Below are 20,578 nucleotides of genomic sequence, written 5' to 3' on the forward strand. Positions count from 1 at the left end.
GCCGGGGGGGAGGGCAGGGGCGGGAGGGGGGAGGGCAGGGGCTGGGGGAGGGGCAGGGGCCTGGGGGAGGGGAGGGCCTGGGGGAGGGGAGGGGCTGGGGGAGGGCAGGGGCCGGGGGAGGGCAGGGAGAATCCAGCAGCCCCATGTGCCCCTGCAGAAGGCAAGTCTCTGGCCTGGGTCTGGGCACTGGGACTCCATGGTCCTCAGTCAGGGCTGAGCCGGCCGCTCTGCTGCAGCCTCGGTCAGGCGGCCGTCGGGAGCAGTGTCCCTCAAGGACTGGGGGACACCACCATCGCTGAGTCCTGTGCCCGGAGCACCGCAGCCGGCTCACTGGGTATCCTCCTGACAGAGGCCCCGCAAGGAGCCCCCGGGCCCTGGGGGCTCCAGAGCGCGCAGAGGCGCCAGGCCCCGGCTCCTCCTGCAGGACGGAGCTCCAGGTGGTGTGGGGCCCCCCGTGGGGCTCCCCTGAATGCCGGCCGCCCCAGGAGGGCAGCGGGGCCCAGGGCTGCAGGCAAGGGCAGGGTGATGCTGCTGGGCTGGGGCTGGGGGCTGGGCGCATGCGCGCATGCGCACTCGGGGGCCCAGCATCAGCAGAGGCAAGAGCGGGGCTTCTGCGGGGGAGGGAGGCTTTGGGACCCGTGGGGTGGGTGACGGGTGGGGTGTGGGGATGGGAACAGAAGCTTGGCCAGGCTGCAGGCTCCAGGGCTCAGCATTGGGGACCCTCACGAGGCCTGAGATGGGGACTACCGGCCTCTTGGCCTCACCCCTAGAGCAGAACCAGTCAGGGGAAGTGGCCTGCACAGCAGTCGGTGTCCTAGGGCAGCCCCCCAGGGGCCCAGCCTGTCCCCTGCCCCCGACAGACTCCTCCATGCCGACCTCAGCGATGCCCTCCAGGGGCAGGGACATTGTCGACCCGTGTGCGGAGCATGTGGCCCCTGCCCAGCCTCGAACCCCGGGCCTGGCGTCTGCAGATGGACTGCGGTCACCAGCCCCACCCCGCCTGATCATCGCAGGATCAGTGGGGAACAGGAACATCGAAGGGCAGGAGAAGGTCAGCCCCGGATGACGCACTAGGGAGCTAAGGCACTGTGGTCGCGGTGCTGCTGGGCAGAGGGCACGGAGCAGAGACACGCTCTGGTCAGGCCAGGGCCTCCCAGGCCAGGCAGAGGGCAGTCAGCAACGGGCTGGCTGCCAGCCAGGAGTCCAGACAAGCCATAGCTCAGGGCAGGGAGCCTTGGGGTCGAAGTGTGGCTTCCGGCATGGGGCAGGACCCTGGGCACCACGTGAGCCCACCCCTCCCCACTAGCCCACCGCCACCAGCCCCGGGCTGGACCCCGGGTCAGCGTGGCCTGTGTCCGCCTCCATCCAGGGTTATGACCCCCAAGGTTTGACATTTACGGATAAGAGTGAGCTCCGGTCGGTCCCAAGGCCCCAGAGCAGCGCTGGCTGGGGACCCACAGCGTACGCTAGGCCCAGGTACCCAGGCCCAGGCGACCTGTGGCCGGGCTGGGCCACCCAACGAAATGCTCTTGGGGACGGCTGGACCCCACCGCCCGCAAGCCGGAGTCAGGTTCGGAGCCCTCCAGCCTGTTTCCAGCCCCCGAGCAGCTGACCCAGGGCCCTGGAGGAGGCCCCGAGGGCGAGAGCTGAGTTCTGTTTCTCCCTCTCACACCCAGGCTTTGCCCACGGGGGGAGCCTCGCTCACTCAGGGAACACTCCGCAGCCCGCCGGGGGTGTGCAATCCAGAGAGACAGCCTGAGTCCTGCAGAGGGACTTCCTGGAGGCCATTTGTTACCCCCCTGGCCCCTCAGCTGTTCCCGCCCCTCCCCCAGGCAGCTGTCCACGTGCCCCTCAGACCACACATTTCCAGGCTGTGCCTCCTCCGGGGAGCCCACCCGAGATTACCCTTCTTTTGTGTTTGGTAACTCCACCCGGGCCCGATCCTTGGGGGAAAGAACACAGGTGAAGACATCTCAGACCTGAGTCAAGCGGCTACTCCCTCTCCACACTCGCTGTGCTCCCTGCAGCCTCGACCTCTCTGCTCCCCACAGCGGACACGGAGGCCCCGGAGGGGGTCCCCCCAGCAAGGATGAGGCAGGAGGGGCTGAAGTGGGCTGTGAGCTTTGCTGGGGGCCGCTGGTCAGGCTGTGGGCCAGGCTGACCAAGCCTCCAAGCCGGCAGCGCCAGCTCCCGGCGAGCAAGAAGTAGGCCAGGAAGGGCTGCGGGCTCCCTTCCCGCGGACCGAGCCAGGGGCAGCCTCTGGAGCCGCCCTGCCCAGGCTCTTCTCGGCGGGCCGGCCCTGATGTGGAACAGAGCCCCCCCACCCCTCACGCCCCTGCTCGCTCTTCTCACTCTGTGCCCTGTGCTCACAGCAGATGCTCAGGGCGAAGGCTGTCTCCGCAGTCCCAGCTGCCCCCAGGGACCCCCACCCAGGGCTTTGCGCCAGGGGACTGCCCCCAGGGACCCCCACCCAGGGCTTTGCCCCAGGGGGCCTCCCACGGAGCCCTCGGTGCCCGGACCCGCCCCAGGAGCACGCCTGGGCTCTCTGGGCCCTGCCGACAAGGCCCTATTGGGGGAAGGGCTAGGGGCCCCCATGGGACCCCCGTGGCAGCTGTGCGGGGGGGGGGTGACCTGGGCTTCCCCCTCCATCCTTCCTCTACCCTCCACAGGGTGGGGTTCTGACGACGTCCGCCCGCACTGCGGCAAGCTTAGGCACCGCCGCCAGCCCCGGGATCAGGTCTGAGCCAGGCCAGCGGCACTAATTCTGGGTGTCTGCTGCCAGCCCCCCCACCTCCGGGGAGTGAATGGGCCCAGGAGGGCAGCGGGGGCTGTAGGCAGAGACCTCAGGGACACGGTCCCAGCAGGGTGAATGCAGGGAGAAGACAGACGGAAGGAAGCGTTGTTCTTCCAGCTCCTGGATACAGCTGTGTCTGAAACCTGCCCCCTTGGACTTTTCAGCCACAGGCAACAATAAATACCCCTTCCCTCAGGGGTGTCGAGCCAGCTTTGTCATCTGCGGCCACGTTACAGAACTGCGTCCCTGGTCCCTCCACGCCTCTGTCCTTCCTGCCGCCTGGGCCCTGGGCCCAATCGGCTCTGTCCCTACAGGCAGGGAAGCCAGACTCGGCTTTTAGTCTAAATTGGTGGCCTCTAGAGCCATTCTGGTCATACCCGGGCCCTGGACTCATCAGGACGCCCCAGGAGCTGGCTCAGAATGTCACCAAGAAAAAAAATAAAAAAGACAAGGAACAAAAAAAGAAAACTCTGCATGTTCCCACATTCAAACGAGCTCCTGCAGGAAGGGGGAAAGGCAGCAGCGTTCCTGAGGGAGTGTCACCCGCGGCACCCAGCGTCCTGACGCTCTGGCAACGTGCCGGGCTGTCACCAGCGGGACAGCTGCCCTGCGGCCGGACCGGGGCAGGGCCACGCCTCCATTGCTCCTCATCCTCATCGGTGGGCCGCGTCCCGCAGCAGGGCGGCGGCTGGAGAGGCAGCGGGCGTGGCACGAGGGTGGCTAATGGCCGAGCCCGGTGACAGCGCAGGACGCAAGGGACGGCGGCCTGCCGGCCCGACGCGGGCTACACCCACCTTCGTTTCCGCAGAGAGGGACTCCTCTAACCCAGGACCTTGGGGCCCGGCTCCCGATTCCAGAGCAGGGGCTGGGCGCTGGGGGCCTGACCACCTCCGCTCCAGGATGTCCAATGGGCACCCCACTGCCTCCCAGGCCGCCCCTCCTGCACGCTCCTGCCCCCCGGGGCCGCGCCCTCCTCTGAGCCGCTTGAACCCAAACCCTGAAGTCAGCCTTGACCTCTGCCTTTGGATCACACACCTCGTGGGTCAGCTCCAAAAGGCACCCAGAACCCGGCCAGGCTTTCCGCCCGCACTGCCACGCAGGGCCGCCATCACCCTCACCTGGAGCACGGCGTAGGCTCCCCCCTGGCTTCTTGGCCTCTGCCCTGCACCCCGCCAGACTCTGTGCACTGAGGAGGGGGTCGCTCGGTGTCTCCCAGAGCCTTGCTGGGGCTCCCACTGGAGGCAGCACATCTGCCCTTCCCCCATGCAGTCCCCTGGCTCCCTGCCCCAGCCCCACGCTCCCCCCCCCCACCCCCCCCGCCCCCCGGGCCTGGTCCTCTGCACCTGCAGTGCCCCTGCCTGGAACGCCCTTCCCTCCTCAGTCCTCGGCGGGAGGGACGCTGAGTCCGTCTGAGTGCTGCGGGCGCTGTCCCCTGCGCGTGGGGGCTCCTCCAGGGCTGCCCCGGCCTCTCTTCCCGGGGGACATCTCCTAGCGGGCGTAGGCCAACCAGCCCCGTCGTTACCGCCGGTCTCGGGGCTCAGCCGGTGCTCAGCCCCTCCGTCCTCCGCTGTGCAGCCTAGCTGGCCAGCCTCACCCCACCTCTGCTGTCACCTCTGCAGGTCATGGGGGCCTACCTGGGGGCGTGACCCGCATCCTCACTCCTGAGGGTCCGAGCCCCTGGTCGCCGTGCCTTCTCGGGCCGGGCCAGCTGCGCCGTCCACGCACGTGAGAGTCACACAGGGGCCCCACGGTGCCAGAGGGGGTCCACGCGGGTCCCCACCCCCTCCTGCTGACAGAGCCGTGGCTGCTCCTCCCGTCTGGGCCCAAGGGGCTCGAAATGCCAGGGAGGCAGTTGAAGCTGAATTCAACAGGCCCTTGTCCGTGTGTCCTGGTGCGAGTGTGCCCTGTGGGAAGGGACCTATGACCCTCAGAGCCCCTGGGGGGTGGAGGTACAAATCCCTCAGTGGGCTGCGGCGTCCACGCCACTCGATCTCCTCCCGCTGGAAATGCAGCACCGTGTCCAGATCTCCGGTTCATTCCTCTCCGACCCTTGGGACGGCGCCCACCCTCTCGGGCATGGCCCCGCTGCGGTGCCTCGGAAGGCTGCTGGTGCGGCACGCGGTGCGAGCAGTGAGCTCTGCGCTGACGGGCCCTGATAGGGCACCTTGCGGCGTGGGTTCCCCGGGTCAGGCTTCCACGAGGTCATGGGTCCCGGTGAGCAGCCCACACCTGAGCGGGTGTGTGACGACCCACCCGTGTGGAAGGAACCCAATGTAGCCAACTCGCCACCAGGTGGCGATTCGTTCCCCACAAAGAATGTGCCATTTTGGAGACTTGGTGTTGGTGTCAGAGGAGGCGGTGGCCAGGAGATCCCAGGCAGGCGGGAGTCCGTGCTCCCGGCTCACGCGTGGCCTCTGGTGGGACCACTTGGTGCTGTAACGCCGTTCATGGGGATACACTCCTCCTCACGCTGGGGCCCATGGCCCCATGTCCATCCACATGGCCCCAGCCCGGAGCCCTTGTCCCCCACCTCTGATCTGACGAGTCAGGCCCCCGACCAGCCCTGAAGACTCTGGGCACTGCCACCGAATCTGTCAGTGTTCTCTGCTGGGCCGTGTTCTGGCTCACACGGCGCGTGCCACCGGGGGCTGGGAGTCCCATCCACTGGGAAGACATGCGTCTCACCTCAGCTCCAGCTCAGCTGAAGATCCAGAAAGTACCGCCCCTGTGCCCTGTTCTCTTGAAAGGGCTTCATTTCTTACAACCGGCTGACGCAGGCATTGCTTATTTACCACCTTATGCTCGCCTCCTTCCATTAAGACAATGTGGTGTGGTGCTCGATACATAGTAGGTGCTCAGGAAAACCTTGTGGAATGGATACATGAACAAATCGATCGATCAGTCGGTGGGTGAATGATCTCCTATGTGTGGGGTTTGCATCTGGCTCGAGTTCGTGTGAACTTGCTCATGGCCTCTTTGTTGGGCCGGACATCTGGACACCCCAGGCCAGCTACTTCAACCACTGGACAAACTGGGGCACAGGCCACTCTCGGCAAGGGGCTTGGTGAGCCCAGGGAGGGGCCTGCTCTTGTCCCCAGCCCTCAGCCAGCCTTTCGCAGGGCCTTGGAGGGTTCTCTCCTTGGAGGTTCCCATCCAGGGACCTGGATACTCACCTCTTGGGACAGAACCCCCGGGACAAGGTACCCTGTGCATAGTCATCAGAGGACCTGCCTCACGCACCCCAAATTGCTCTGGCCAGGCTGGGCCCAGCCCAGAGGACATAAGGCTTCTGTCCAACCAAGGTCAAAATTGGCCTCAAGGGCCTTGACCTTAGAACTAGGCCAAAAGTGTGGCTGTTAAGTGAGGGACCTCTGGCCTCATGTGACCTTGGGCAGGAACCTTCAGTTCTATCTACCTTTGAGGGCAAATGGGAATTAATGAGGCCATGCATGTAAATGCCAGTAGGAGGCGCTCACCGGCCTTGGCCATGGTCACTCTCAACCCTTGGCCCTCCCTCTCCTGATGGACTCAACTTACAGAGGAAGATCTCCACCTCGGAAAAACACATAACTCCTTTGAGTCACATAGCTGTTCACCCTAGTGCCAGGGTCTGAACTGAGTCCATGCCCCCTCCAGCTACTGTGGGGACAAAGACTGCCAGGGAAGTCTCCAGAGCATTGACAGTCACAAGGACAACCATGGCCAGCCTCACCAAGACTTCAGAGGGGCTGCCCTCGACATGGACTTCCCCTTGACCTGGCCCTCCGTCCTGTACGGTAAGCAACATGTCGTCCCCTTTCCAATGGGGACGAGGCTGGGAAGGAGGCTCCCAGCTAGTGAGAGAGAGCCAAAGCCCCCCTCCAGTCCCCATCAAACTCCATCTCCCAAGGCCAAGGGTAAAGGGCACCCACACAGCACTGTCCTGCCAAAGCCAGCCTTGTGCGGTTGGGGAAGAGCAGGGCTTGGGGGATCCACTCAGCAGGGAGCTGCTTGCGGAGCAGGTGGGGAGGCGGGCAGAGTCCTGACTCAGGTCCAAAGGTGCAGGAGAACTTGGCGGCGGATGGCACTGACGGGGTCCAGCGGCAGCCGGCTGCTCCAGAAACTCTCCACATGGCTGGTCTCACCACCAACTAGCTGCCTGGTCCCGGCACAGCCCTGCCCGCCAGGCGCACTGGGGTTCGGTGAGGGGAAGCTGGGGAGCCCGAAAGAGGAACAGTGCTCGCTGGTGGAGGGGAGGCGCTCAGAGAACGCTCCTGGGAGGAGAGCGGAAGCCCCGCACACCTCCTCCACCACAGGCTGTGAGAAGCCACAGAGTAGTGAGTCTGCCGGGGCCAAGGTCTGGGGTCTCTTGAGGGCTCCCGAAGCTGCAGCTCTGAGGAGGGTTAGAGCGAGCCTAGCCTCCCTCACTTCCCAAAGTTTCTGAAGTATGTCTTAGGGCTAGGGAAAGAGATGGGTCCCCGCGTGATCAGGAAGCTACTGTAAGTACGGGGGTGCCTGTGTGTGCCGTCCGGACGGCAGCCCCTTCCCCCACCCTCGCTGCCCCCACCCCCCGCACGCAGACTCGCCCATTTCTGTCCTCGAGGCTTCGGCAGATGTGCGCCGCTGGAGACAGAGCAGAGAGTCGCTGCTTTTCTCTCCCTCGGGCACTGTTCCCTGGCTGTCTGCTGTCTGATGTGTGTGTGTCTAACTGCCGTTCGTGGGTCCCCAGCCTGACGCTGGGTGGCTGTTTCCCTGGTCTGTGGGTGTCTGTGTGTCTGCGTGTGGGCGCATCTGTCTGTCTCGCTGTGAGTGTCTCCTGCTGACTCTGTCCTTGACCCTGCCTATCTGAGCGTGTGCGTCTGGGGGGGAGGGGGTGCTCCCTCCCGCCGCCTCTCCTCCCCCACCCCCTCCTGCAAGCGCTAACGCAGCCGCAGCAGCTGCTGCCTTGGCTGCGCCCGAACGAAGCGCAGTGACCTCGCCTGTCCCTGCAGCAGTGACCGCCTCACTGTGCTGTCAGCAGGGGGAGGGGTCCATGGCTGGGCTCTGAACCTCTGGCCTCTCCCCCCTCAACCTGGTGCCGCCTGAGCCTCCAAGTGCTCCCTTGCCGGCTGGGTCCACTGGCTCCCCATCTTCCCTTATGTAACTCCACAACTGTCTGTGCCTTGCAGGTCACCCTAGACCCTGCGCTGGGCTCTACCCACCGGCCGACTGAGACCCAGAGTCTCATGCATATAGGGGCTGGAGCAGACCCCTGGCCAGGGCCCCGGCTCTCGGAGACCCCTCCCATCCTTTCTCCGTGGGACGGTCCTTCCCGTGAAACCCGCTTGCCTGGAGCATGACAGGAGGAGGGGTCCCGCGGGGCAAGTTGCCCCGAGCGCAGGACAGGCGTACCCCCCCGCCTTCGTTTCAGGCCCCCACAGTCGTCCCGGCTCCCGACAGGGCCGGCCAGGGTCACCGGGGTTGAGGGCGCGGGTTCAGGCTCGGCGGCCCGGGTCCCGGCTCCTGCGTGCGCGGGCCGGCCGGCAGCAGGCGCGCCCCCCGCCCCGGCGCCCGCCTGCTCGCGCCGGGCTCTCCGCCAGCCGCCGAGCGCTCCTGGCTGGGGCTCCGGCGGCCCGGCGGGCACGCGGCGCTGTCCGTGGTGCTGCCGGCGCCGGGCGGGGCGGGGGCGGGGCGGGGGCGGGGCGCGGGCGGCAGCCAATGGCGGGGGCGCTGCGCGGGGCGCGGGGGGCGGCGAGCTGCGCGCGGGGCGCACTCGGCTGCGCGCTGCACTCGGGGCGCACCGGCGCTCTGGCGGCGGCTCTGGCTCCCGCTCCGCTCCGGGTCCGCTCGGGCTGTAGCGGTCGTGCCGCTGGCCCCTTTCGGCTCGGATTCCGGCCCGAGCCCCCTCGGCGCCGCCAGCCCCGGCCCCGTCCCGGGCCTCGGCGCCCGCGGACCATGCGCCGGGCACCCCCCAGGGAAGCCCGCCGGGCCGAGAGCCCTCAATCACCAGGCTCCCGGGCCGGGGCCCCTCCCGGCCGCCCGGCCGGCGGTCCGCGCCCTGCCCCGCGCCCCGGCGCCTCCTGAGCCGGCGGGTCATGGAGCGCACGCCGCCCGACGGGCCGCTGAACGCGTCGGGGGCGCTGGCGGGCGAGGCGACGGCCGCGGGCGGGGCGCGCGGCTTCTCCGCCGCCTGGACCGCGGTGCTGGCCGCGCTCATGGCGCTGCTCATCGTGGCCACGGTGCTCGGCAACGCGCTGGTCATGCTCGCCTTCGTGGCCGACTCGAGCCTCCGCACCCAGAACAACTTCTTTCTGCTCAACCTCGCCATCTCCGACTTCCTCGTGGGTAAAGCCCCCAGCCCCCGCCCGAGCCCAGGAGTGTCCAGCCTGGCCCGACCAGCAGGGATTGGAGCGTGGACCTAGGGTGCCTCTTTGCTCGGGCACACGGCCCCGCCAGGGAGCCCTATTTGGGGAGGGGGCGTCCGGGACCCGTGGGGCGGTGGGTGCGGGCGAAGTTCCTTGCCTCCCCCACCCGGGACCGGGGCTAGGGAGGGACGTTCCTCGGGAAGGGGCCCGGGCGGGCGGGCGAGCGGGCGCGTGGCGAGGCGCAAGGCGCAGCGGCCCCAGGTGCGGCGCTGGCTCCTGCGCCGGAGCCAAACAAAGGCTGCCGGCGGACTCAGGACGTGCGGAGGGCGCTGGGAGAGGTTTGGGGGAGGGGAAATGGAAGGGAGTTTTTGAGCCGTGTTGGGGGAGGGGGCGTGGGGGAAGCGGGGTGGGGGTGGGGGAGGTGTTCGGAAGAGCGCGCTCTCACGTGTCCGCGCGCTGCTGCCGGCTTGGGGGCGGGGCGCGCGGAGGGGGCCCGAGCGCCAGACACCTGTTGGGGCTGCTAGGTGCGTCTGCCAGACACTGGGCGGTGGGAGCGGCTGGCGCGGCGCAGCCAACTGCCCTTTGAGTCAGGAGAAGGGCTTTCTGGCTTTCTGAGCTGATGAGGAAGGGCTGTGCGAAGGCCGGGTTAGGGGCTGGGGTCCAGCAGGCGGAGGAAGAGAGAGGAGATCCTCCGGCCTCCCTCTGGGGCCGGGGAGGACCGCACAGACGTGTGGAAGTACCGAGTCAGGGCTCCGGGGTCACGGTGTCTGGAGGCCCCACCTCTGGATCTCCCCTCCTACCCCCAAGTCCAGGGGACGCCAGCAGGAATGGAGGCGAGGCAGGGGGTGAAGGCCAGTCCCAGGGTAGAGGGTGTGCCTAAGAGACAGGGTGGAGGGGAGGGCAAGGTCAGGGTTGCTGGTCCCAGGAAAGTGGCCGCTGTACGACCCCGGGTCCTGCCTATCTCCCCATGGTGGTGGGTTTGACCCCAGGCCCCTGTCCAGCCGTGGCCCAACGTGGCCCTACTCTCCCGCAGGGGCCTTCTGCATCCCACTGTATGTGCCCTATGTGCTAACTGGCCGCTGGCCCTTTAGCCGGGGTCTCTGCAAGCTGTGGCTGGTGGTGGACTATCTGCTCTGCACCTCGTCGGTCTTCAACATTGTGCTCATCAGCTATGACCGCTTCCTGTCAGTCACCCGCGCCGTGAGTCTGGGTCGCTGGTGTCCGCGTTCACTCCTGGGAGGAGGGGTGGTCAGGAAGTGGCCACGGCAGAGAACGGCCACTTCCCAGTTGTGGGCAGTCCCGGGGGGCTTGGTCTCTGCCGGCCTCACCCCTGACACAGGGCACGCTGTGGCCAGCTGCCCGCTCAGTGGCCGTTTGCTGCCAGGAGGGCTGGTCCCGGGACGGGCAGGAGGCATGTCCGGACCTGGCGTCGGTGGTGTCCCTGAGGGAACGGGGGCAATTGAGCCTCCACCCTGGAGCGGGTCCAGAGTCCGGAGGGCTGAGGGAGGGTCTGGGCCAGAGGCCGTCGGTGGTACCCTCCCCATCGTGTGCGTGTGCACAAGTGTGTGTGCATGTGTGCACGATTGTGCCCCAGGAAGTCAGGCATCAGCTTCTGTCCCCATAAGCTTTTCCTGGTGTGAGTAGTCACTGTGAGGTAGGGACAGTTCCCGCGTCAGGGCCAGGCGGGCACAGGGGTGGCGGCCGGAGTGCCCGGTCACCCTCTTCTCCGAGGTGGCTCTGCCCGTCACTCTGAGTGCCCTCTGCTGGGTCCACACGTGTCCCGGCCTCGAGGCCGTGGGACAGGGCTCAGAGCAGGGGCTCAGGGGTCCCCTTGGGCCAACCCACCCGTGGTCTCCGCCTCTCCCTGAGCCACCGGGGGAGGACGCTGTTGGGCAGCGCGCACGAGATGCCCAGCGGGTGCCGAGCACAGCGCCTGGCGCAGCGGGTGCGCGGCGGGCCGGGGAGGGCGGCAGGCCCCTGCCCGGGGCGCCCGCGGCTGGCGGGGGCAGCACACCAAAGCAGCCTGGCACAAAGTTAGCGATCGGGATTGATCTGAAAGAGGTCGCATGACGGTCGGGCAGCGAGACCCCTGTGGGGAGCGGGGAGGGGAGGGAGGCCGCGCACAGAGGTCCCCCCCACCCCCCGCCCTCCTGACCCAGCGTGTCCTGGCAGGTCTCCTACCGGGCCCAGCAGGGCGACACGCGGCGGGCGGTGCAGAAGATGGTGCTGGTGTGGGTGCTGGCCTTCCTGCTGTACGGGCCGGCCATCCTGAGCTGGGAGTACGTGTCCGGCGGCAGCTCCATCCCGGAGGGCCACTGCTACGCCGAGTTCTTCTACAACTGGTACTTCCTCATCACGGCCTCCACGCTCGAGTTCTTCACGCCCTTCCTCAGCGTCACCTTCTTCAACCTCAGCATCTACCTGAACATCCAGAGGCGCACCCGCGTCCGGCTGGATGGGGCGCGCGAGCCCGAGCCCCCTCCCGAGGCCCAGCCCTCCCCCCCGCCGGCCGCGCCTGGCTGCTGGGGCTGCTGGCAGAAGGGGCGCGGGGAGGCCGTGCCGCTGCACAGGTACGGGGGCGGGGCAGGCGAGGCGGCCCCGGGCACTGAGGCGGGGGAGGCGGCCCTCGGCGGCGCCGCGGCCTCGCCCACCTCCAGCTCCGGCAGCTCCTCGCGGGGCACAGAGCGGCCTCGCTCGCTCAAGCGGGGCTCCAAGCCCTCGGCGTCCTCCGCGTCGCTGGAGAAGCGCATGAAGATGGTGTCCCAGAGCATCACCCAGCGCTTCCGGCTCTCTCGGGACAAGAAGGTGGCCAAGTCGCTGGCCGTCATCGTGAGCATCTTCGGGCTCTGCTGGGCCCCATACACGCTTCTGATGATCATCCGGGCCGCCTGCCACGGCCGCTGCGTCCCTGACTACTGGTACGAGACGTCCTTCTGGCTGCTCTGGGCCAACTCGGCCGTCAACCCTGTCCTGTACCCGCTGTGCCACTACAGCTTCCGCCGAGCCTTCACCAAGCTGCTCTGTCCCCAGAAGCTCAAGATCCAGCCGCACAGCTCCCTGGAGCGCTGCTGGAAGTGAGCCGCCCTCCGTGGGCCCCGGGATGCCGGGTGGGCCCTCCTGCCCTCCCCCGTCCAGGCTCTGGTCTCCTGCGCGGTCGGCCACGCCGCCCCCCAGCCGGCCGCCCCCAGGTGTGAGCCACGCCGAATCTCCCGCCCGCCCTACATGCCACGGCAGAGTCTCTCAGACCGTCCGCCTGCAGTGGAGGCAGCTTGGGGGGCCCAGCCAGAGCGGCCCTTTGCTGCCCCAACCAGAACGTGGTCGCCACCCGCCGGCTCCGCCCCGGGAGGAATAATCCCAGCCCCGCCGCCCACGCCCCACAGACTGTCTGGGGGCCGGTGGTGTCCACCCTCTTGCACACGTGCTGCTTGGTGTCCTTTCCAAAGCAAGTGATCGGTGTGTGCTCTGGGCCTCGTGAGCGGTCTGCCCCTGCACCTGCACACACCTGCGTACGCCCCCCCGGCACCCAAGCCCAGGCCACTGGCTCCGCTGCTGTCTGTCCCCTGCTTGAGCCCGGGCCCTGGCCCCCTCCAAGTCTCTACGCCTCCAACGTGTCAAGTGCCCCCCGGGAACCGCGGCCGTTCTCTGCCCTTCCATTCTGGGTGTTTCAGGAAGACGAAGAAGAAAGCACGTCTGTGAACTCCATGTTCCTTGGCTGTTTAATCAAGAGAGACAAAATTGCTGAGGAGCTCGGGGCTGGATTGGCAGGTGTGGGCTCCCACGCCCTCCTTCCTCGTGCTGCTGCTTCCGGCTGAGCTGCGCCAGCTGCTTCTGCCCACCCCGCCCCCGGGCTCGGGGTGCTGGGCCCTGCCTGGCGGCTCTGAGAGCGGCCGGAGCCCCGGACGCCTGCTTGTCGGAAGGCCACCCCTCCTGCTCCGTCTGCTCCGCCAGCTTCCTTGGGCTGAGGAGGGCGGGGGGGGGGGCCGGCCGTGGCCGTGAGGGGCCCAGGGCAGCCCCCGGGCACCGGGGCCGGGAGGCCCAGCGGAGGGGCCGTGGGCCACGCCCCGTGCACCCCGTCGGCGCTGTGCATGCCTGCTCCCTGCGTGCCCGCTGCGCTGCCCTGCAGACTTCGAGGTCCACAGTAAAGTGTATTTTTTTATTGGTGCTGATTCCTGAGGACTTCCTGGGGGGGGTGGGCTGAGCTCCTGTACTTCGGTCGGGACCCCGGGGGTCCCCAGGACCACTCGGCAGGGGGTGAGGAGCGGATGGGGAGAAAAGGCTGGCCTGGCCTGTCATATCCGGTTCGATCCCATCAGGGACACGCAGCGGCCCCCACCCACGAACACCTGTTCGGGAAGGCCGCACGGAGCTGGGAGGGGCTCGCTCGAGGGGGCTCGAGAAAATGGCCCACAGCCCCGCCCCCGTGCGACCTTCCCCACCCCCAGGACCAGGGTTCTCCTGTCCCTGGATCTTCCACCTGGCAAGCGACCAGGGGCCCTGGGGACGAGCTGAGCTCAAGGGGTGGAGGGGAAGGGATGGGCCCGAGGAGGGGAGCCCGTCCTCTACCTTGGATACGAGTGTCCTGGGCAAAGGCCTGGAGGCGGGACTGAGGGAGACAGATGGGAACAGAAGAGGGTGGCTCCGGGGGAGCCTGGGTCCCGTGAGTCCCTGCGTCCGTCATGACGGGGCAGAGCCTGTTCCCACCCCAAGTGCTCAGAGGCCACTGGGAAGGGGGCCAAGGCCAGCACGGCTTAGGGGAGATACAAGATTGGGGGTCGGAAGCCACCTCCTCCAGGAAGCCTTGCTTCCTTTCAGCCGCTAGAGCCCTCCCTCCCCTGATCTCATGCTCTCTCCCCACCACGTGGGCTCTACTTCCGCAGCACTTCTGACCCCTTCCCTTCTTCCCCACGGCAGACACAGCCTGTCTCTTACAGCCACGCCACGGGGCCCTCGGCACGGTCAGCAGGCTCTGATTGTCTCCACTGCAGGATGAGGCTGCTCACAGCAACGTCTCGAAGGCTTCCTCCTCCAGACACCTCACCCCACAGCTACACAGGCATCTTCCTTTCCCGAAACCCCCCGGAGACCTCCTCCCGAGCCCTAAGCCGGCGCCCCCTTCCTCCACACTCTCAGGAGACGTCCCCTCCTTGGTGGCCAGAGGGCAGGACCAGCCTGGGGGCTGGGCGCTGTCCTGAGTGGAGGTTGGAGTGGGGGCTGCAGGGGGAGAGGTGGCAGAGACAGTGGGCACCGCCCTCTGCGGAGCTCGGGGCTCGGGGCAGCCCTCGTGGCTCTGGACGGCCTGCGCCCTGCCCAGAGGCCAGCCCAGCGGGCTCCCTGCTGGCCCCGCGGCCCAGAGCTGTCCAGGGAAAGACAAAGAACCCGTCGTCTGCAGCGGTGGGCGCCTCGCTGCCCGCAGCACAGCCAGAGCCCTGGCCGCCCCTCCGCCCAGCTCTGCTAAATGGCTACAAATTGGAGGATAAAAGCGCAGGCTTTCAAGCAATTTTGTCTTCAGTCTCTGGAAACCGCTGCTCCCCGAGCTCCTGCGCGAGGCTGGAGGAGGAGAGAAGAAAGACACCGAGTTTATTGGGCCTGAGTCCTGCAGCAAACAAACACGCCAAGGGGGCCGTTCTTGGACTTGGGCGCGCTGGGAGGGGGGACCAAGCCAGGGGGCCCGGGGCGGGAGCGGCTGCTGCTGCGGGGGCTCGCCCACGCCAGCGGCTGCTGTTTATTGAGTACCTACTGTGTGCCAGGCACCGTCAGGGGTGCCGGTTGGCCGAAAGGCAGAGCGACAACCAGCTGACTAACGGGCATTTCCACGGGGACCGAGGACTGCAGGGGACGTAAACGGGGCAGGGGCTGGAGAGGGGGGCGGCCGGCGCGCTGGCCGGGGGCTGGGAGCCTGTCTGAGGGGTGGCGGTGCACGCGTTCACAATACTCACCGACGCCGGTGGCGGGGCGCTCCAGGACCCCACAGGGACCAAGCCTGAGGCCCGAAGGAAGGGTGTGCAGGTGAAGGGGTGCCCCCTGGGAACAGGTTCCGGGCACCGTGCGGGGGGAGGGCCCCTCCCAAGCTGGGGTGAAGACCCTATGTTTTCAGCGTGCCGTGCAGGCAACTCCTGCCTTCCTACAAAAGGCCAGCTTACGCAGTGTTTCCTCTGGGGAGTCAGGGCCATGGCAAGGGATGGCTGGGGCCCCTCCAGCCCTGGAGCCCGGCCGTGAGGGGGCGTCGTGGGGCCGTCTGTCCTCCGCCCCCAGCCCTCCTCACACCCATGGCTGGGCTTGTGGGTGCAAAGGACCTTTTGCAGCAACACTTGCTGGTGCCCCTCTGTCCTCACAGCCAGCCCACGAAGGGGGGCTCCTGTTCTCCACTCGGCAGTTGTGGGAGTCAGGGCTCCGGGGACAGGGAGACCCACCCCACATCTCAAACCCAGCACACAGCAGGGGCCGGGACTCCACCCTCCCACTCCACTGGGGTCTCCCCTGGGCACCACGGGGCTTGGTTTGTCTGGGGCGGGGGCCTCTGGGGAGCCTTGGAACCGGACCCCAGCGCTGTTGACCTGAACGCAAGCATGTGTAGGGTATCTGCTGTTCGAGCTCTGCTGTGTGTGCACAGGAGCCGGGAAAAGTCACCCCTCCTGAGCCAGCAAGGAGGGCAGAGCAGGGAGGAGAGGCGGGGTGGGCTGCGGACTCGGAAGGCCCAGTGCCCGGCGCCCCGGCCGCCCAGCTCGCCCAGACGCTCTGCGTGGAGGCTGCGGCCCCAGGTGTCCCAGGGTGTCCAGCCCTTTCTCCTTCCTGTCCCAGTAGGTCCGAGGGCCCGGCAGGGGCTCCTGGGCCTCAGTTTCTTCCTCTGCAGAATGGGGTCGGTCCTGGCTCGGTGGGGCGTTGCTGAGTGGAGCAGGGGTCCCTGAGGCCCCCTCCCTCCCCGACTCTGCCCGCCCGTCATCACAGAAACGGCCCCATCGCCCATGCTGTGTGCCCTGCACCTCGCGGGTAGCGCTGTGCTCACCAGGGCCTCCCGGCCCCCAGCAGGCAGGCTGGCCTGAGGGCTCCATGGGGTCCCCCCTGCCCTGGCGCCTGGAGGCCTCGCCGCCGCCCCCTGTGGGAATGAGCCTGGGATCTGGGCCTGGCTGGATGGGCCACTTACCGGCCATGGGGCCTCGGCCCCTCCAGCTCTAACAGCCCCTCACAGGGGCTGCACGTGATGGACACCTTGTCCCTGACACCTGGGGGGGTGGGCCTGGCCCTCCAGTCCTCATGGCATGGCCGGTGATGGCGACCCGCAGGGGGCCGTCCAGGAGCAGGGATCCTATAGGAGGGGTCGGGGTCAAGGCTCAGGGTCAAGTCCCACAGGGGCCTGAGTTTCCTCTGGCGGACACAGGACGGCCAGCGGGGGTGGGGGCGGAGGAGGCAGGGACTGGGCTCCAGCAGGTCAGGACCAGGGCAGCGGCGGCCTGAGGCTGGAGAGGCCTAGGGGGGAGGCGTAGCCGTGGGGCCGGACTGCTCCCCGCTTTCACACTCCCTGGGCTCCAGGCGCCATTCGAAACCCGCTTCTCACCGCCACTCATCTGGTCCTCAGCCGGGCGAGGGGCTCCTGTTCCGTTTTACAGGTGAGGACACCGGGGCACACAGAGGTTGAATGACCTGCTCAAGGTCACACAGCTAATGAGTGGCCGACCTGGTGCCGGCTTCCTCCGGTGACCACTCTCCCAGCCCTCAGGGGCACCTGGTGCCCCTCAGAAATGCACACAGGCGTCTGGCCCCGCGGCCCCTTCTCCTCTGGGGACCCCCTTCACTCTAGCGGGTCCTGGGGCCTGGCCCCACCCACGGGCTGCAGGGCGGGTGCGGGGCTGGTGAGGCTGCTCGGAATCCCCGTGACAGGTTGGGGTAGCGCACCCCTCAGCCCCGGGGGGGGGGGCAGCAGGGCGGCGACCTCGGCCGGGATTCGGGGAGCACGTGTTCCTGCAGCCGGGTTGCGGGCCTGGCGGCCTCCAGCGCTGTCCCCGCGGAGGCTGCTGCAGCCGAGCCACAGGGAAGCCTAGTCAGACACTGGCAAGAGGCAGCTTCCTGGCCGGTGTCCCAGCGCCTGGACCTCCCTGGTTCACGAGTCACCAAGTACCCTTTCCCTCCTCCAGCTGACACAAGGTGGGGTTTTGCAGTGCGATGTCCTGAAAGTGTCCTATCCAGCAGTACTTGGCCTCGGCCAGCATCCCTCTGTCCCCGGGGCAGCAGAGCATTCCTGCCCATGGGCGGTCTGTGTCTCTGATTAAGAAAAAATGGGCAAGTGAATCAGTTATTTAGTAAAATAAGAATTAGCTGTGTGTAATGGTCATGGGTAGGAAAGCAATCTTTTTTTTTTTTTTTTTAATTTTAGGGGGGGAGAGAGAGAGAGAGCACAAGAAGAAAGAGGGGCAGACGGAGAGTGAGAGTCCCAAGCCCTGACTTGGGGCTTGATCTCGTGACCCTGAGATCATGACCTGAGCTGAAATCATGAGTCTGATTGTCAACCGACTGAGCCCCCCAGGCGCCCCAGAAAGCAATCTTTTAACGCATAAGTCAGGAGGCTGAGGCCACAGGCCCGTGGTCTCCTGCCCCCCAGGGAAGCAGGCAGCTCGCTGTGAAATGTCTGAAATGAACTTCTCAGAGGGGCCACCAAATACAAGAGCCCTCCCTTACCTGTGGGGACCCCGTTCAAGACCCCCACGGAGGCCCGAAGGCGTGGGGGGCACCAAGTGTTTTCCTTGACACACACGCTCGTGGCCAAGGGTGGTTTATAAAGCGGGCGCGGCGGGAGAGTCACGCCAACTAAGGCTGAAACGGCACTCGGAACCATGTGCTGGGGTCCTCGGGTGGGACTGCGCTCTCGCTGGGAAGACACCTCCCTGTCCTGTGCTCGGCCTCCTCGTGACCGCGTGACAGGGTGAGACGCCTGCACAATGGGACGGATGTCATGTGACGGACGCGCATGTGACGCGGCGCCAGGCTGCACCTGACCTGACCTCGTGAAGGGGGAGGGTCCTCTGCTTCCTGCGGGGAGCCTGACCGCCACTCGGAGTGACTACTGTATCCCTCACAAGAGAAAGAGAAGGGAGAAAGGCGAGGACGCTTTTGGGTGTAAGGAGAGGAGGTGGCGGACTGCGCGGGGCTGCAAACGCATCTGTGACACACCAGTCACACCAGTTTCCAAATTCAAACATGACAAATTTCATGATCTTTAAATGCTTCTACTTTAAATGCTGATGATCTTTAGAGAGTCCAGCACACCCTGGTTCCTTGCTGATGTGTAGGAGTTGGGGCAGCTCAGTACACAGGGAAGAGCCTGCCTTCTGCCCTCCTTCCTAGGCCCCGGCCTGGGCCGGCTCCCCAGCTTCACAGACCCATGTCCTCCTGGGAAGCCAGGGGACTGGGCAGACGGGCAAGCTCTCCCTGGCGCCTCCAGGGCCCACAAGCTTTCTTTGTCAGCTGAGGCTCTGCTCTGTCCTGCTCCCAGTCCCACTGACCTATTAATTCATACTAAAGTGTGATGGCCTACCCAGGAAAAGCTAGAGATTTACATTTAAACAGACGGCATTCTTTAAGTCCAAGTGAGCCAAATTCGAATGCAGGTATTTCAGAGAGGACCACACAGAGTGGATGAAGGAACGGCATCAGTGAACTTTCTTGAGCTCCTGCTACCTGCTGGGCTTTAGACACTGATTTTACCAAGGATTCTAAATCTATCCAGCTGGGGGGTCAGAGACCTTGGACGAAGCCCCTCTGATGGTGTAGTGTTTCTGTGCGGGCCACCAGGCTATGGGAACCTATTGGGGTCACATGGATATTTCCTGAGATCAGAACGGGGCCCTTTGAGATGCCTTCTTTGGTCATCTGTGGACCCCGGACATTCCTCAGTGCCCCTGTGAGCCAGCTGGGACTGGGGCGGCCCAGGCTGGCTCCTCGGAGTCACATGGGAAGGCGTCCACCATCTCTGGGAGCGTAGCTGCTGCTGAGGCCGTCCAGGTGCACGGCGGGGGGTGGGGGTGGGTGGCAGCCAGGGCTGTCCTAGCCCATGCGGGTGGGGGAAGCGACTTAGAACATGCCCTTCTCGGTGGGGGTCTGGTCCGGGCTCCTGGGGGAATTTTCTGCCTCTCCCCTCCTTACCCTCCAGGGCCTCCCTGGAGGACAGGGGGACAGCAGAGTGTGAGCTAGGCAGGCCTGGGGGCCAGTGTGGGCAGAGGCAGAGGCGGGGAAGGGGGGACAACATGGAGGGTCTGCACCTGCTTCTGGCCTTGGCTACAAGCCTGCAGCCTCCCTCCCGCCTGCCAGAGGCTTCCCTCTAAGAGGCTGGAAGAAGGCGGAGCCCTAGGCCAGGGGGTGGGGGTGGGGCTGCAGGGGTGCCCCGCTCCCCTCCAGCCCTCCCTCCAGGCACCAAGCTTTGTGTCCGCCCCCCCCCCCATGGTCCCCCTTCCCACACCCCCTCACTTAGGGCAGGCAGATAAAAGACAGCAGCCCGTGCTATCTGGATTTCAGATCTGCAACAGATAATGCTTTAGCGTAAGTGTGCGGAGTTCTTTGTTGTGGATCTGAAATTCAAATCAACACATCCAACCCTCCCAGTCCCTTCTCAGGGAGGAGGCTCTGGGGGAGGGGATGCAAGGGAGGGCCCAGCTCTAAGGAGCCACCCAGCTCTGTGGAAAGGACAGGGTGGTTGGATCGGTGGGGGTGCTGGGGGGGTGTCGGCCCATGGCCTGGACCCCTGGATGTGCTCCCTGGAGCACCCTGGGTGGGGCTGACGTGGACAAGAGTTAAGACGCCCAGGCTGTGCCTGGGGAGATTGGAGGCCTGCGGATTGTGGGATGACTAGGTACGTGTGGGTGACGTCTGTGTGACTCTGTGTGGCCTGTGTGGCACTGTGCACGCTGGGCCAGGTGGCCTGGGGGCCCCCTGCCCCATCTGGCCTTTCAGAAGCCTGGAGCGATGCCGAGGTCAGAGCCCCAGTGCGCACCATCGGGAGCAGGCCGAGCCCGCGGGTCCCGAGGACCTTCTGCCCCCGCACCCGTTTAACCCGTTTACCCTCGTCGTGCCTTGGAGTCGGGAGGGACATTCCCTGCAGGAGCCTGACGCCCAGGGGTCGCTATGTGTCCTTTCAGCCTTACATGTCTGCTCTCAACACTTCTGAGGAGCGCCAGGCCTGGGGACAGCGGGGTCTCCCGTCTGCACGGACTTCATCACAGAGCAGCGGCTTCTCCAGCGTCTTTTCTGCTTTCCCTTCTCGTTGGAGCCTGTTGTGGCTTCACACGCGATTGTAAGAAACATCGCGGATCCCACGTGCCTCACCTGGTTTCCCCTAGGGAGCCGCGTGCGGGACGGCGGAGCGGCACCCCAGCCCGCGGGCCACCTGCACTCGGGTGCGTGAGCGTGGGGCGGGCACCCGGTTAGCTCCCTCACGGTACCAGGCAGTCACACTGCACCTGTCACTGCCGTCCAG

The 20,578-nt window shown here is 66.5% G+C and overlaps 1 protein-coding gene across 1 annotated transcript; it reads left to right on the plus strand.

The window, feature by feature from the left end:
• The first annotated feature begins 8,559 nt into the window (after window positions 1–8,559).
• On the plus strand, window positions 8,560–13,277 carry HRH3 (histamine receptor H3). Its single transcript, XM_039236928.1, has 3 exons — window positions 8,560–9,097; window positions 10,151–10,317; window positions 11,290–13,277. Exons 1-3 carry the CDS (start codon window positions 8,848–8,850, stop codon window positions 12,193–12,195), a joined length of 1,323 nt encoding a protein of 440 aa, XP_039092859.1. The 5' UTR covers window positions 8,560–8,847; the 3' UTR covers window positions 12,196–13,277.
• The last annotated feature ends 7,301 nt before the right edge of the window (window positions 13,278–20,578 follow it).

Source organism: Hyaena hyaena, unplaced genomic scaffold, assembly GCF_003009895.1.
Source record: "Hyaena hyaena isolate Hyena2069 unplaced genomic scaffold, ASM300989v1 scaffold_118, whole genome shotgun sequence".
Lineage (NCBI taxonomy): Eukaryota > Metazoa > Chordata > Mammalia > Carnivora > Hyaenidae > Hyaena > Hyaena hyaena.